Genomic DNA, 14,777 nt, shown 5'->3' with positions numbered 1-14,777 from the left:
ATCCTGTGCCACTGCACTTTAGTCAAGTATCTTTTTTTACAAAAAAAATTCTTCCCTCTGTAGTGAAAGGTTTAAATTATGCACATATTCTCTATCTTATTTTGTGTCTACCTCTACCCTGAGATACATGACATGCTGTCTAATGGATTCTCTTCTTTCACATGTGTTCTCTCTGCAGGGAGAATCGAGTGAAGGGAAGGTGTCTTCAACAAAGTATCCACCCCTGGAAGGACAATGTCTGCTGGGTATAAATTTAGGTAAGATGGTATGGAAAAGACTGCATTTATACATATTACTCTAGTGTTTTATCCAAAACTTCTGTACTTTCTGTATCTCAGGTGGCGGGCACACACACACACACACACACACACACTAACACACACACACACACAAACACATACACATACACACACAATCACTCAGGTTTGTGCAGCTATCCTTATTAGGACTTTGCACTAACTAAGGTATCCTTTACCTTAACCATGACAAATTCATGCATAACCACAATACACATTTTACCCCTAACCTTCACCATGATGTCAGAAATGATGTCTTGTCTCATTAGGACCAGGCTTTGGACCCTGTGAGGTCTGCTGGTTGTGACAGGTTCAGTGTTTGTGCTTAAGTGGTTAAGAGGTAGCAAAAGAAAATACACACACAAACACACACCAGGCTGGTTTGACCATTGGGATAAATTTGCTGAAGGACACTTAAACCTGTTGAGGACATGCTGGAGGAGGAACTAGCTAATTTGCCTCCTGAGCCACAGCGACTCTATATTCTGCCTTAAAAAACAACCAAGTCGCTGACGAAGGCCTGATGAGAATCGCCTGTAGCCAACTGTAGCAGCTCACATGGTAAAGTCATATAAAGTTCCTTCAACTGCACTTACTCCATTAATGCAACAACAAGGCAATGGTATACTCACCACTCTGCTGCTCTGACTGTCTCTCGCTTCTTTGGTGTACCTGGGTTTATAATCTACTGTCAGAAATGTTTTTAGATTTTTAGATTTGGTACACTTGCTGCACTGATGGAGTCCACGCTGTGGAAATGAACTGAATTCCACAGCTTTACTTGGGGATCTTGGAGGAGTTTGCATTAACAAAGGAAGATTTAGAAATAAAGCTCTGACCATCTCTGGGTAAATAAAGCTCAGTATAGAATAGATGGAAGTCCTCCAAGTTAGCCTGGATGCCAGACGAACTTAGCCCCGCCCACAACATTTTTGGTCGGGCAGTTCGGTCTGGAGTCGCTCCATTGGGAAAAAATTATGGGGCGTGTTTCAACTGACCAGGAAGTAAAATTCCTCTTCGCTCAATTGGATAGACCTACAACCAATCAGAGCAACGTAGTATGTGACGTATGCTAAGCAACGCATTGTGAGTTCACACCGGACGCTTCAGCGCAGCGCCAAGCCTTAAATAACAGCTGTCTCCCATCCACTCCCATGTTAAAACTTTGTGCCGGTCACACCGGAGGCTGAAGCACCACGCTGCGCCAAGGCTGCCTCGCGGTGCTTCAGCCTCCGGTGTGACCGGCACAAAGCCGTGCAGCGATCTACTGGATCAACGGGTGATATTATTAGCGCTGCCCGGCGGTTCAGCGTCGCTTCAGCGTCCGTTGTTAACAGCCAAGCGCCGGGGCGATAGGGATTAGCGCGGTGCTTTGGCGTAGCCTCCACGTTCTGTGTTCCTCTTTCAAAATGAATGCGCTGTCGATGTCTTCTAAAACAGACTCAATGGCAGCATCTACACATCTCAGCTCGCCAGCGGCAGGCATGTTTGTTGAAAATGAATTCAACCCGAGGGCACTGTGATGACGTGGTTGATTACGTTACCGTTGATCATCTGTCAATCATCGTATAAAGCCCGCCCTGACAATCTGATTGGCCCGGTCGGGCCATAATTTTTTCCCAATGGAGCGACTCCAGACCGAACTGCCCGACCAAATCTGTTGTGGGCGGGGCTAAATTCGTCTGGCATCCAGGCTACCTCCAAGTAGCAGGCTATACTTGAATCTATAGAAACCTATGTCTGTGTCAACGCTTTCAACCCCCTGCCTTCTTCCAATCATGAGTTCAAATGTTCTGTGTTGTACACGAGCACGCTTTCAAATGAGACTAAAAAAGAAAGCTCAGAGCACTTTCTGACCTATTTTCTGTTTGGAAGCAGCTCCATCAGGCGGAGAGTGCTTCTGGACAAAATGCCTCCTCCCTTGTTGTATGAGCCCTGCAGCTACAGCATGTTGCTGTTCGTAGAGGGCCACCATGCAGGGAGTTCAACATGCAATTCACTTCATTTGAAAATACAATATACAAGCTCATTCACAGGCTGAATGTATATACTAAAACCATGTTCCATTTAAAGATTAAGCTCTATATGGAGTCTTGTGCAAACATTATTTTGTCACCATGAATCTCTCTATCTGAGAGCAAACACAACATCTATTTGAAATCAGTCAAAACTTGGAGAAGCAGCTTTTACTAACTATTAAGCAAAGCACTGGACCCAACTGCCTGAAGGTCTCCGTAATGCTCCATTCATTGCAATTCTTAAAACCAGGTTTAAAACTTTTTTATTCCCAAGTTCCTTTAGCTAAACAATTTTACAAGGTCATGACCATCATTGCATTTTAACTCAATTATTTGATACAGTTCTGTCTATGGGAATTGTATGATTTTTTCCTTCAATTAAAAAAAATAAATGTTTATTCAACTCTTAAACATTGTTTTACACTGTGCTGTCTGATTCAAAGTATTTGTATTTGTCCGTGTACAGCACCTTGAATCTACCTCGGTGTATGAAATGTCCTTTTTAAATAAAACTGCCTTGCCTTAATATAGAGATGATGAAGAAAATTCCTAAAAACGCATTCATTTAATTTATAGAATTGAGAAAATAATGAAAAATATAAAAGAAAACCATTGAAGGAAAAATATGTATACATGAAATACAGAAAATTGTGTCCAGCAGTATTTCAAATGTGTTTCTTGAAGATATTTCACTGGCTTGTTCTCTTCTGTGAGATGTGAAGCTGCAGCATCTCATTTCACGGCTCTCCTCCTTGTGATAATGCAGCATGTCATGTGTACATGTCTCACAGGTAGTGACATGACTCAGGTCTGACCCTGGAGATGCCGAAGAGACGAGACATTGTCGCCATTGTGTTGATTGTGTTGCCTTGGACTCTGCTCATTACTGTTTGGCACCAGAGCAACATGACTCCTCTGCTCGCCTCCCGAAACGGTGAGAGTAAAATTGACTAAGAGTTTTTCCATCAATATTCCTCACGGCTGCAGGATGCAAACCAGAGGCCTGACTGTTACCTGCAGCATAAGCATATGTTTTTACCTGAGGGGAAAATGCTATATGGTGATGGAATGCCCTGCAGCCATATGTACAGAGGGTTAATTCTTGCATATGATGTTTATTTTCCTAATAGATGACAGACGAGACGGTCGCTCCAACTCCAGGAATACTTTTGCTGTCAAGGAGTCCTGCTCCCTGCAGAACCGGGACATCGTGGAGGTGGTGCGCACCGAGTACGTCTACAGTCGTCCTCCCCCCTGGTCCGACTTCCTGCCCACGATCCACGTCATCACTCCCACTTACAGCCGGCCGGTGCAGAAGGCCGAGCTGACACGCTTGGCCAACACCTTGCTCCACGTGCCCAACCTGCACTGGATCCTGGTGGAGGACTCTCAGCGGAGGACCCCTCTGGTCAGCAGTCTCCTCGTGGAGACCGGACTGAACTACACCCACATCAACGTGGAGACGCCCAGGAACTACAAGGTACGTGGGGACACGAGGGACCCCCGAATACCACGTGGCACCATACAGAGGAACCTGGCCCTGAGGTGGCTCCGGGAGACCTTCAGCAGAAATAACAGCATGTCTGGGATCGTGTACTTTGCAGACGATGACAACACATACAGTCTGGAGCTGTTTGATGAGGTGAGGAGTCTAATGATAATAGCTTTATTCATAAATAAACATGGTTTATGAATGACTTTGACAGTCAACTGCTTGAGTGTTTCTTCCTCCTTTTCCTTTCTTCCTACTTGTTGTTTGTTTAAGGTAAATCTACATTTATGGAGCTTAAAAAGACTTACATGAGTGACTTGTATCTCTGTCTGTGATTCTCACTGACAGATGCGTACCACCCGTAAGGTGTCGGTGTGGCCCGTGGCTTTCGTGGGCGGCCTTCGGTACGAGTCCCCTAAAGTGAACACTTTGGGCAAGGTTTACGGCTGGAAGACTGTATTCGACCCTCACCGGCCCTTCGCCATCGACATGGCCGGGTTCGCAGTGAACCTGCGCCTCATTCTGTCCAAACCTCAGGCTTATTTCAAGTTACGCGGGGTGAAGGGAGGATACCAGGAGAGCAGTTTATTAAAGGAGCTGGTGACTCTCGGCGACTTGGAGCCTAAAGCTGCCAACTGCACTAAAGTAAGAGAAGGAGCCTCTGTGTGTGTGTGTGTAACCCCTGTGATCCGGCAAAAAGACAAGTTGCATGTGTAAATGCTGGTTGTATAATGAGGACTTCTCTTGATGTACCTGGCTGTCATAACAAGTTGTTCTTAAAGCCAGTAAACTGTCAGCTTACAGCCAACCCTGCACCCTTACAGCTCACATTCTGCCTCTAGGTATTATTTGTAGCACTGCACAGCCTTTCAAACCAAAATTTCTGTCTTAGTATCTCATCACACGACTGAATTTCTGTTCCATCCTCGTCTTCCTACCCACAGGTATTAGTATGGCACACGCGGACAGAGAAGCCTGTGCTGGTAAATGAGGGCAAGAAAGGATTTACAGACTCTAACGTGGAGATATGACATACTTCATCTCACGCAGGTAATAACTGAGATTTTGACATGCAAATCACAGCCTTTCCAGACTCCAGTGATTATTTTGGGGGGATTGTTCAAAGGAGAGCACACATGTGCCTCGTGAGATATGGACCATACTTCAAACAGATGCCTGACCTTGTATGAAATGTGAAAGTTCTTTCTCTGCCACTCCATCACTTTGGTTCTGATTGAAATGTCTCAGCAGGATGTATTTTTCCTGTAATCAAATAGAATTAGAGTTGAATATTGGAACAGCTATTTGATGGATTTTGATCGTGTTCATATCTAATTGGGGCTTGTGTTGATTTAAGAGGAGTAAAGGTTCCTGGTTCAACTTTACCTACATCCAAGGTGCATGGAGGAGGGAAAAAGTCTGAACATGTTAAAATGTCAGCAACACTGAAGTGTATGGAACAACTTCATTGACAGGCCGAGGTTTTTTGCCTCAGGGCCTTCATCACAATCCCAGAACGTACCTGATTTTAGTTATCACCTGACTTTGTCTCTGGCATCATTACAATTACAATTACAATGTCTTGACAACTGTTGGATGATTGCCATGTAACATGGCACAGAGGTCTATGTCTCCTATTAGGATCAATTCTTATAATTTCATTGATTCTTTGACCCATCAGGTCAACATTTTTATAATGTCCAATAGTATTATGATTTATGATCAAGTTTTAGATTGACTGTAGTTTGTGTTTTGTGCAGATAAGCACATGTTAGCATGTTTATCAAATGTGGTAAATAATTATACCTGTTTTTTTATTATTATTAGTAGTAGTAGTAGTACTGTTATTATTAGTTAAAATACTGTGCAAATAATGATATATCCATTAAATTTGAGTAAAATTTATTTAAAATTAAAATAGTCTCTTGTGGATATTAATTGTCCTTGCTTTGTGTTCAGGTACTTGTTGTAATTAAGACATGACTTATAATTCCTAAATTTGTAATTACGATAACTCCAATATGAAATTAAGGGACCATGTTCATTGTTTATACTGATTAAATGTAAACTTGTTGTTTCAGGGGACTCCACGGAGCTCATAGGAGCCAGAGTCAAAAATATTATCACAGCACAGTAGCTGTTCTTCAGTGCAGCCTAGAAATGGAGGAAAAACCCATCCACCCAAGGAGGCAGCACAAAGCCACGTGCATGTGCCGACCAGAGCATCAAAGCACAACTGCACAAAAACAAGCCTGCCTGTTCTGTGTCTGGAGCACAGGCCGATGTGAGACCCCGGTGGTACTTGCCAAAAGGAGCCCGGCGAGGTCTGCGAGGACAAAGGATGTTACGTGATTTAAACTTCAAGAAGAAGAGGCAAAACGAGCAATAAAGAGCCCTCTCAGCACCGACATCACCAGCCAACCCTCCAATCAGGATCAAATAGGACCCTTTTGTTCCGAGGCACGCTGGCTGTCAGGCACAGGGCTGCACAGAGGAATAAAAGGGTTCCTTGTCATAAGTGAGACAGACTGCACTGGGGGATCTGAGCCCTCCCCGTCTGTACTGTACAACACTGAGCTTTTTAGATAGCACCCTGGACCCAGCACTAATGAGGACTGGTACTCCTCAACACACATTAAACATGCTCAACTGCACATTATTAGCACACAGACACACATGCACTCAAAAACACAGTGATTTATTATTGTGCAAAAACAATGCCATGCCATACAGTCTTTTACTCCAGGGTTCTTTTTTCCTGATATGCTGTGGTACTACTGAGTTCTACTCATTTTAAAAGAGGTTTCAGTATTCACCATACACTCTTTCTTAATAAGCTAATATAAAAAAGTGAACTGAATGTTTCACTTCAGAATTATTTATTGTTTCAGTGTAACTGGTACTGTTTACTTGTGAGAGACAATGGGATATGAAGCCATTCGCCTAAAAACTGGATGTGCATCCTTTCAAATATTACAATGTATAATTATTCCAACCATGGATGGCTGGCTGGCAAGTGATGATTTCATACCCCACTGACTTACAGCTGCACTGCTCACAAACACTCATTGTTCTTTCAGACTCGGACTGTTCAGAGTTTGGTCAGTTATCGATGTGGCGAGCATCTGAAACCTTCAACTTGTCACTTTAAAGTAAGAGTCTGATGTCACCTCATTGCTGCTTGTGTTTCATTTAAAAGCTGTTTAAACCACTTCTGCCATTTTTGGTTGTACTTGTTGTTTTACAGGCTGTTTCCAGTTCAGTAAATGCTAGGCAACACATGTTCAAAATATTCACACAAGCAATACAAATCTAATTCTATGATATATAACAGCCATCCTCAAACAGAAACTGTCCCACTTTACAGGGAATGCACAGGAAACGAGATGTCCACAGTGATTCTGCTCGATACAATATGTCACTGGAATTAAAGGTACTGTATGTACATAGCTATAAACTGCTCCCATACAAATATGTCTCACTCTGTCTTTGATACATGAAGTAAATGTTTTTTGAAGTATTAAGAAAAAGAAGATGACAGTGATGTTTCTTAATTGGAAGGTTTGATGTGATGTGATGAACACGTTTTACACAAATACAAGGTTCATACAGGCGCTGATGACGGTCACTGGATGTCTGCTTCCATGCCAAGATCAGGTGTGTCCTCAAATTGGACCTTGAAGTCTCCCTCTTGCTCCTCAAACACAATGACCTTATTTATTTGAACACAAAGTACAAAGTATGGGACAGAGGGCCTGCTGAGTTCAAACACTGTTAATGTCAAATTCATCTTCTAAGTCATTTTTAATGCAAGGAAAAAGAACTTCAGAGGAATAGTTTAGCATTTTGGGTTATGCAAGATCAATATCACTCTCATGTCTGTACGCGAGAAAACGACCACATTTAGATGGATTGAAACATGAAAGTTATTTTTACCTTACTCAAGGACAAGGGGAAAATACAGAAATGCATTGTAGCCTATTTGGTGGTGTGAGGACTTCTCCACATCAGTAAATTATAATTCTAGTGTCCTGCCGCATCTGCTTAATGTCTGAGAAAGAGTCATTTCACCTTCAAATACTCAGCTGACTTGAAGGACTGTTGAGCCGACAATAAATATGTGAGTTGTGTTTAATTGCTCCATTACTTTATAGTGATAATTGGCACACTGTGTAGCCACGTGGACCAATAGGGCCACTTAGAGGGGAAAGAATTTGAGATTTCAAGAATACAGGTTTAATATAACTAGAATAAAGTCATACATTTATGAGGTTAAAGAGGTATCGTTACATTATCATAAGTATCAATGCTTTGAAAAGATTGTACAAGACACTGTGTCTATTCTGAAGACAGAATCACACGGACTTAGAGAAAATGTTGTCTTTTGTGGAGGATCAAATGTGGGTTGAAATGTCTGTGTTCTCTTCCAAGAGAGTTCATAGATTCTCGAGAAACGATGAGATTGGTAAATGGAGCGACATACCTCACTCTCAACAACCATCTATAATACACACCCACCTTAGTAGGTGGTCTATCTTAGCAGAGAAAAATGTCCAATCAACCCCTTTGCTCGCACTGCTGCTGCAGTTTTGCTACCAGTTGCTTCAGCCACTCCCCAACCCCAGAATCCACCTGTAGGCTCCGACGGGGGGGGTCACAAGTATTTGCTCATAACTCCCTTCACTCCTGTGTAATCATATCGGGGGGAGTGATTAAGATGGAGCCTGGATGCCAAACACTAACCTGTTCTACTGTTGCAATAAACGTTTGAGCGTGAGTAGTTTTTCTGATCTAAGATTTTGGATCCAGAATGTGTGAAATTCCAGTGAGCATGAGTTTTCCTTGCAGCATAGATCCTAAAAAAAATCTATTTTTTGTATGATTTTTTCCTCAAAAAAACTTAGGTATCTTATTTCGTATTTTGTCTCGTCTAATTTATGATTTCTTCTTTTAATATTACAACGTTATTCTTGAAATCTCAGATATGTTTTTTCCCATAAGGGGCCCGTATCTTATGCTCCCTCGTAGTGTCACACTCTCAGCAACACTAAAATCATTAGTCTATGTGTGCGTAAATAAGTGATATTAGCAGATTTTATTAATCTGGAAGTTACTTTTCCTGTTTCCTTTTGAGGCACTACTTTTGAAAGAATTGACAAATGACTGTAAAAAAAAAAATGTTTTCAAGCACTGATAATGTTCCAGGGTATTTCTGAGCCTGACACAGTAACCTACGATTAAATCGATGACACATATAATGTTAATGAGTGATTTCCCAATGTGCTGTTGCTGAGCTAATGGTAATTTATATTGTGGACATGAGAACAATATCAATCTTTTCATCAAATTTTTGGCAGGAAAACAAATCAGTGTATTTCCAAAAGGTCAAACTGTTCCTCTAGCTGTACCTGGTTGATTCCACCGTTGAGAAAGGGACTGGGGAGGTAGAGAGCCTGCTGGGGTCCGATGGACCAGTATCGGCCCAGATTCAGCCCATTGATAAACACAACCCCTTTCTCCCAGCCCTGTGGAACCAAAGACAAGGTCACTGCTTCACAATGCATACATTAAGTAATTCTCATGCCAAAATGTACAAAAAACACATTGTGTGTTTGCTGTGACTTACTGGCAGCTTCACAAACGTGTCACTGGGATATCCGTACGCAAACATCCTCCCCATGAAAAATCCAGGGAAGCCGGGATTCTCAGGAAGAGATTTCCATGGTGCATTATAAAGACTAGAAAAAGGCACAAAATTCAAATACATTATTAAAACAAAATGAAAGTGATATGCAGCGTGGTAGATTTAATAAAGCATACGAACCTATCAATAAAGCTGGGTTTCATATCCAGACTGTATATTGTAAAATTCTGCAAGGGAATATTGTTTAATAAAATGTCTCCCAGAAGGCCTGTAAAAAGCATAAATCAAAAATGACTTGTATACTATCCACTGAGTGCTTGAGTGGTTTAATGGCATGCAATAGCAATGAACTACACATTGTCAGTCAATCACCTTTATGTTGTTTGTCAAGGTCCCTTCCCTGGTGAACTCGTCCACAGTTCTCCACCAGTAAACTCAAGGTTCGCCGCTCCTGTAGGGATTGTTTGCTTTTATGTCTTTTGCAAGTTTTGACCGCCAGCAGTTCAGATTCCATCACCTCCAATAAAACACTGTGAATGACGTTTATTGTACATCTGCCTGCGGTGACCAACTTGATACCATACCTTACCATCAGGAACCGCCAGATCCACACTCTGGCGCTTGAAAAGGCCAATGTAGTTTCTGTCAACAAACACCTAGGAAGAAAAATATTGCTGTAGATGACAATGTTTTATAGTAAAGAACAGAAAGTCTGCTTTGAATGAAGGGAATGTCTCAAGACTGGTCTTAAGCCCGTGAGATACTTGCTGTTTAACCACAAGCAAATGTTGGCAACCGGTTGCATCATTAACGTTCATGTTTCCTTACTTGCTTCGATGCTATTCGTGTTACTAGAGGACTCCAGTTGAGGGCGCACCCTCAGACTTAAGATTGTAGGGCTCTCGGTTCTATAATCTTGACTAAGATGGTGACACTCAAGGAGGTCAATATTTGGCTGATGTTAAGTTCAACACAGGAAGAGCAACGCAGTTCGTGCATTCGTAGGTGGTATGTCAGACCTCTAAATCCGACACGCCATGACAACGACGAGTTCAATTCTCTCGATCTGCCAATGCGGCTCCTCCCTTTCTGTTGATGATGACGTACCCCCACTGACCCTGTTAAGGACTCGCTCCTGCCCTGACATTTATGTTGGTGTTGCATCTTGCGTATGCATCACTTTCATTTTCTGAGGACCTGCACAACCCACGCACCAAACGTGATGCGAAGCAGCCTTCGTGCGTACAAGTGGGTAACATCTACTCTAACTCTTAAGGGAACATTTTTAACAACGTTTAAAAATGTTTGTTGCAATTTTGCTGCAACAGTTACAAATATATCAAGGATTATAATGTATGAAATTGCAGTCCACCACATCCATACTGCATAAGCCAGAAATCATGCCTTCATGCACATCGAGGACTCACCAAGGCTCTGTCTCGGACATTGTCTCCAGACTTCAAGAATCCTCCGCTGGTGATGGTGGTCTCATACAGTGTGTACCCAAACGACTGGCCATTCCCGTTGTTCACAGGAAGACTCTCCATGTTTACTGGCCTGAGTGACTTAAATGGCTGTGGAGCAAATTGAAACAGTTAAGATTACTTGACGGAGATGCACCGTTCTTTTCGTTACACATGTAGACTACAGATAATCTTACATAGAACATACTCCCTCAGTGAAGCTCAGAGCATCCCATAATGACAGGTGCTGGTACATGATAGCTGGTTCATAAGCCTCTCTGTAATGCAGGGTTGGCAGGTCAGGGAAACTCTCAACTCCTGAACAGAGAGGTCACAGACGATATCAAACCCCGGGGTCAGTCAGATCATCGCTGTTTTCTCATCCATATCTACTTACTGTTGAAGCGGTGAAGTAGATCCCTAAGGAGATGGTACTTTGGAGTGTACTCCCCAGCTTCAGACAAGGGAGCATCATAATCTGGAAAACATGGTGTGACAAACCGTTTGTTAACTATCATGCACTGCCACCTGGTGGGTGTGAGTGCAATGCTGTTCTCTCGACAAGTTGGAAAACACGCCAGTGCTACATCAATATAATCAAATGTTTTTAGCATTTGCATACAAGACACAACTGATTTGCTTGTGACAGAGCACAGGACAAAGAGGAACCAACCATAGCTGGTGACCAGTGCTTTGTAGGACGGATTAGTGAGTGCTCCGCTCATGAAGCCAAAGCTGGAGCCTCCATGGAACATGTAGAGGTTGACAGACATGCCTCGTCTCAGGATTTCCCTGATGGTGGACACCATATCTGACAAAAAGGTCAACGTATGTGCTGTTAACAAACTGACTCCTTGAAGCACAGGTCACTGAAGCAGGGAAATCATTACATCACATATACACCTTGAATGTATTTTTTCATGCTATTTTCATGCTATTGAAACCTTTTTCCTGATCCTGTACTGGCTCAGGGTCTGTAATGATTCATGCAAATGTAAGTTAGCCCTGTGTTTGTCAGTTGTATTTGCATCGTGGCCAAGTAGCTGATGTTCCTCGGAGAAAAAGGGAAGCCGTCGGAAAATATGTATAAATAATTAAACCGAAATGATTTGTTTACAGGAGCTGACTGTGACTAGTGGTTAATGTCAAATACAGAAAAATTACACTGGCATATAAACAAAGGACTTGAGTGATAACTAAGTATCTCTGTTCAGGCACAGAACTGGATTCATCTCATGCAGGTTTTCAAATTTGAATCTGCTCTACAGTTTTTGTCCAAGTCAAAAGAACTCAATAAGCATTTAGACCAATGGGTACAAAAGTTTGCAGCTGCACGTGAGTCCTCCACAAAATTGCACTTTAAGGCTCTTTTCAGCAAAAACCTGATATTTAATAAAAGATTCAAAATCAATGTGTCGAATCCAAACAATTAATATTCTTGATTCTCATTTATCTTGAGTGAAATCTTGTAGTATGTAGAAGGTCTTACCCTCAGGAGGAAGCACATGGTGGAGGTCACCCCACACGTCATACCAGCCAGTCCAATAGTCCATGACGATGCTAGGGCTGTTGGGCTGACAGTTTGAGTGCAGAAAACACAGGTTAAGTTACACTGCTGATAAGCCATACTCAACTTAGTTATGTCCTTTGTGACAGCAAGTGAAACAATGTAGAGAGGTCAGCTACACACCTGGATAGCATTCAGATCCTGGATGTCTCTTTGACTTAGCTTCTGCAGCTTCACTGATCTGATGGCTACAAAATAGGAGATTACAAGTTCAGCTGTGTGTGTGTGTGTGTGTGTGTGTGTGTGTGTGTGTGTGTGTGTGTGTGTGTGTGTGTGTGTGTGTGTGTGTGTGTGTGTGTGTGTGTGTCTGCATGAATTAGGTTGTGTACGTGTGTGTGCGTGTGTACCTCCAATAACACCCCCCGATATTAATGCATTGCGGTTGTCTGATGTAAGTAGGAGCTCGCTGATCCCTCTGGACTGTAAAGCCTTTCAAAATAAAACAGAATGTCAAGCCCTGGTGTTTTGGACATCATCAGGATGGTCAATTTTACCACTATCTATTCTACATCCTGGGCATTTAAAAATATATAATTTTGATCACATTACCTCTTTGACAAAAAGCATGTAACTTTCATCCTTTGCAAAGGATCCATACTCATTTTCCACCTGCACTGCAATAATGGGACCACCTTTCTTAAACTGAATCGAAAAACATCAAATGTCTTGTTATAAGAATGACAAGTGGAACTACTAAACACATTTTTCTAGCATCACTGAAATAAAGGAAACATGGACCTGCAGTGGAACCACTTTTGGTATAAGTTTGTCAAAGAAAGTGTTGACAGCCTGAGTGAAGCCTGGGTAAGTCGTCCTCAGTCTCATGCTGTCGTCTTGGAGCAGCCAGCTGCACAGAAGGAGACAAAGAGATGCTTATAGGTGTGACGAAAACCACAGAGCTGCAGGGACAATGTAGGCACAGTACGTATACTGAACAGAGATTTGCATACTGGACCAGTCCTCCCTTTCAGCAGGATGTGACTTTTTCACCCTGGTTGCAATTAATAAATAAAAGTATCATATTGTGGTTCAGATTGAATGGTTTTGGTTTTGTATTTATATAGCGCTATTCTAGTCTTGATGACCACTCAAAGTGCTTTACAGTAAAGTTTGACATTTACCCATTCACACAGTGCATCTATTTGCAGCACTTTGTTATTCTATGAGGGGACATTCAGAGTTCAGCATCTTGCCCACGGACACTTCGGCATGCAGATGGGTCAGACTGGGGATCAAACTGCCAACCTTCAGGTTGGAGGACGACCACTCTACCCCTCAGCCACAGCCGCCCCTTAAGTGACTTGTGTGCTGTCGGGTAAATTCACTTAAACTTAATTCTTTTTTTTCAGGGACATAAACACTTTGGAGCTGTTACAATAAAGTATAACACAAGCCTCGGTTTAAAATCTGCATCATGCATACACAGGGTTTGTGCATTTACTTGACAGAAGGAGATACAGCAAGAAAGATTTCGAGGGGTTGAACCATGTGTTACACAGTATGCAATTACTATTGGACAACAGAGGCAGCAAGTCTATACACACTAATGTACTTTATTTCCTGAAAATTATTTAAAACACAAGCATTACCTCGGTAGTCCTCCGAGATCCAGCTCAGAAGATATGTACGGCCCTGGACGTAAAATTACCCACAATTCCAATTCAGCAGCAAGACTGATGTAGGCTCTGCAACCAAGACAGGACAAGAGGTTTCCATTTGCACCAAGACATTAAGCCAGACCCCATATCCCATTATCTTAGGAGCGTGTGCTCTGCAACAACAGCAGCAGGCCAAGGCGTTATGCGCCTCGTCACTCATCCTCGCTGTGTGCTTGATTGCTTGATAAGTTGCTGTTGTCATGGAGATCCCACTGTTGTCAGGTGGGACTCTAGCCTCTATCTTCTCCCCCGAGCACCAGGAGAGTATTCCCAGTTCACCTTGGGGCTGGTAGTATTGTAGGTGGTGTATCTCTTTCCTTTGTCTTTTTAAGATCAATATTTGCATCGATGAAAGTACAATCTACAGATACAGGATCAGCACATGCTTTGGTGATAAATTAATGTTTTGTTTTCAAGTCAGATTCAAACTACTCCTTACACCAAATCCAGCTGCGTTTTGAAGTTGAAGGCTCCTCTCTCTGGCTGGTGCAGACTCCATGGCACATACCTGCAAGGATATTCTTTGTTAATGCTCAAATGTTGGCCGGGGGCGTGTGACACAAAACATATGTAGAGGGATTCCTACGTAGTAAGTGTGTTGATGCCACAGGCCTTCATTTTCATCAGCCGGTCCCTCCA

The 14,777-nt window shown here is 42.5% G+C and overlaps 2 protein-coding genes across 2 annotated transcripts in view; one reads left to right on the top strand and one right to left on the bottom strand.

The window, feature by feature from the left end:
* b3gat1b (beta-1,3-glucuronyltransferase 1 (glucuronosyltransferase P) b) overlaps nucleotides 1–7,278 on the top strand; it is a 26,549-nt gene extending 19,271 nt beyond the window's left edge. Inside the window, exons 3-8 of the mRNA XM_053441412.1 lie at nucleotides 179–257; nucleotides 3,106–3,248; nucleotides 3,445–3,956; nucleotides 4,155–4,451; nucleotides 4,751–4,856; nucleotides 5,888–7,278. Coding sequence (XP_053297387.1) covers nucleotides 3,137–3,248; nucleotides 3,445–3,956; nucleotides 4,155–4,451; nucleotides 4,751–4,837 — 1,008 coding nt within the window. The 5' untranslated portion in view covers nucleotides 179–257; nucleotides 3,106–3,136 and the 3' untranslated portion in view covers nucleotides 4,838–4,856; nucleotides 5,888–7,278. The remainder of the gene's footprint in view (nucleotides 1–178; nucleotides 258–3,105; nucleotides 3,249–3,444; nucleotides 3,957–4,154; nucleotides 4,452–4,750; nucleotides 4,857–5,887) is intronic.
* On the bottom strand, nucleotides 6,725–14,777 carry LOC128456964 (beta-galactosidase-1-like protein 2). Its single transcript, XM_053441413.1, has 18 exons — nucleotides 14,725–14,777; nucleotides 14,578–14,646; nucleotides 14,070–14,165; nucleotides 13,219–13,327; nucleotides 13,030–13,122; nucleotides 12,828–12,909; nucleotides 12,604–12,668; nucleotides 12,403–12,487; nucleotides 11,587–11,724; nucleotides 11,311–11,391; nucleotides 11,122–11,228; nucleotides 10,878–11,024; nucleotides 10,035–10,106; nucleotides 9,823–9,901; nucleotides 9,631–9,718; nucleotides 9,433–9,544; nucleotides 9,215–9,331; nucleotides 6,725–7,518 (listed from the first exon to the last, which is right to left on the bottom strand). Exons 1-18 carry the CDS (start codon nucleotides 14,760–14,762, stop codon nucleotides 7,432–7,434), a joined length of 1,665 nt encoding a protein of 554 aa, XP_053297388.1. The 5' UTR covers nucleotides 14,763–14,777; the 3' UTR covers nucleotides 6,725–7,431.

Source organism: Pleuronectes platessa, chromosome 15 (genome assembly GCF_947347685.1).
Source record: "Pleuronectes platessa chromosome 15, fPlePla1.1, whole genome shotgun sequence".
Lineage (NCBI taxonomy): Eukaryota > Metazoa > Chordata > Actinopteri > Pleuronectiformes > Pleuronectidae > Pleuronectes > Pleuronectes platessa.
This window is presented reverse-complemented; position numbering and strand designations above follow the sequence as displayed.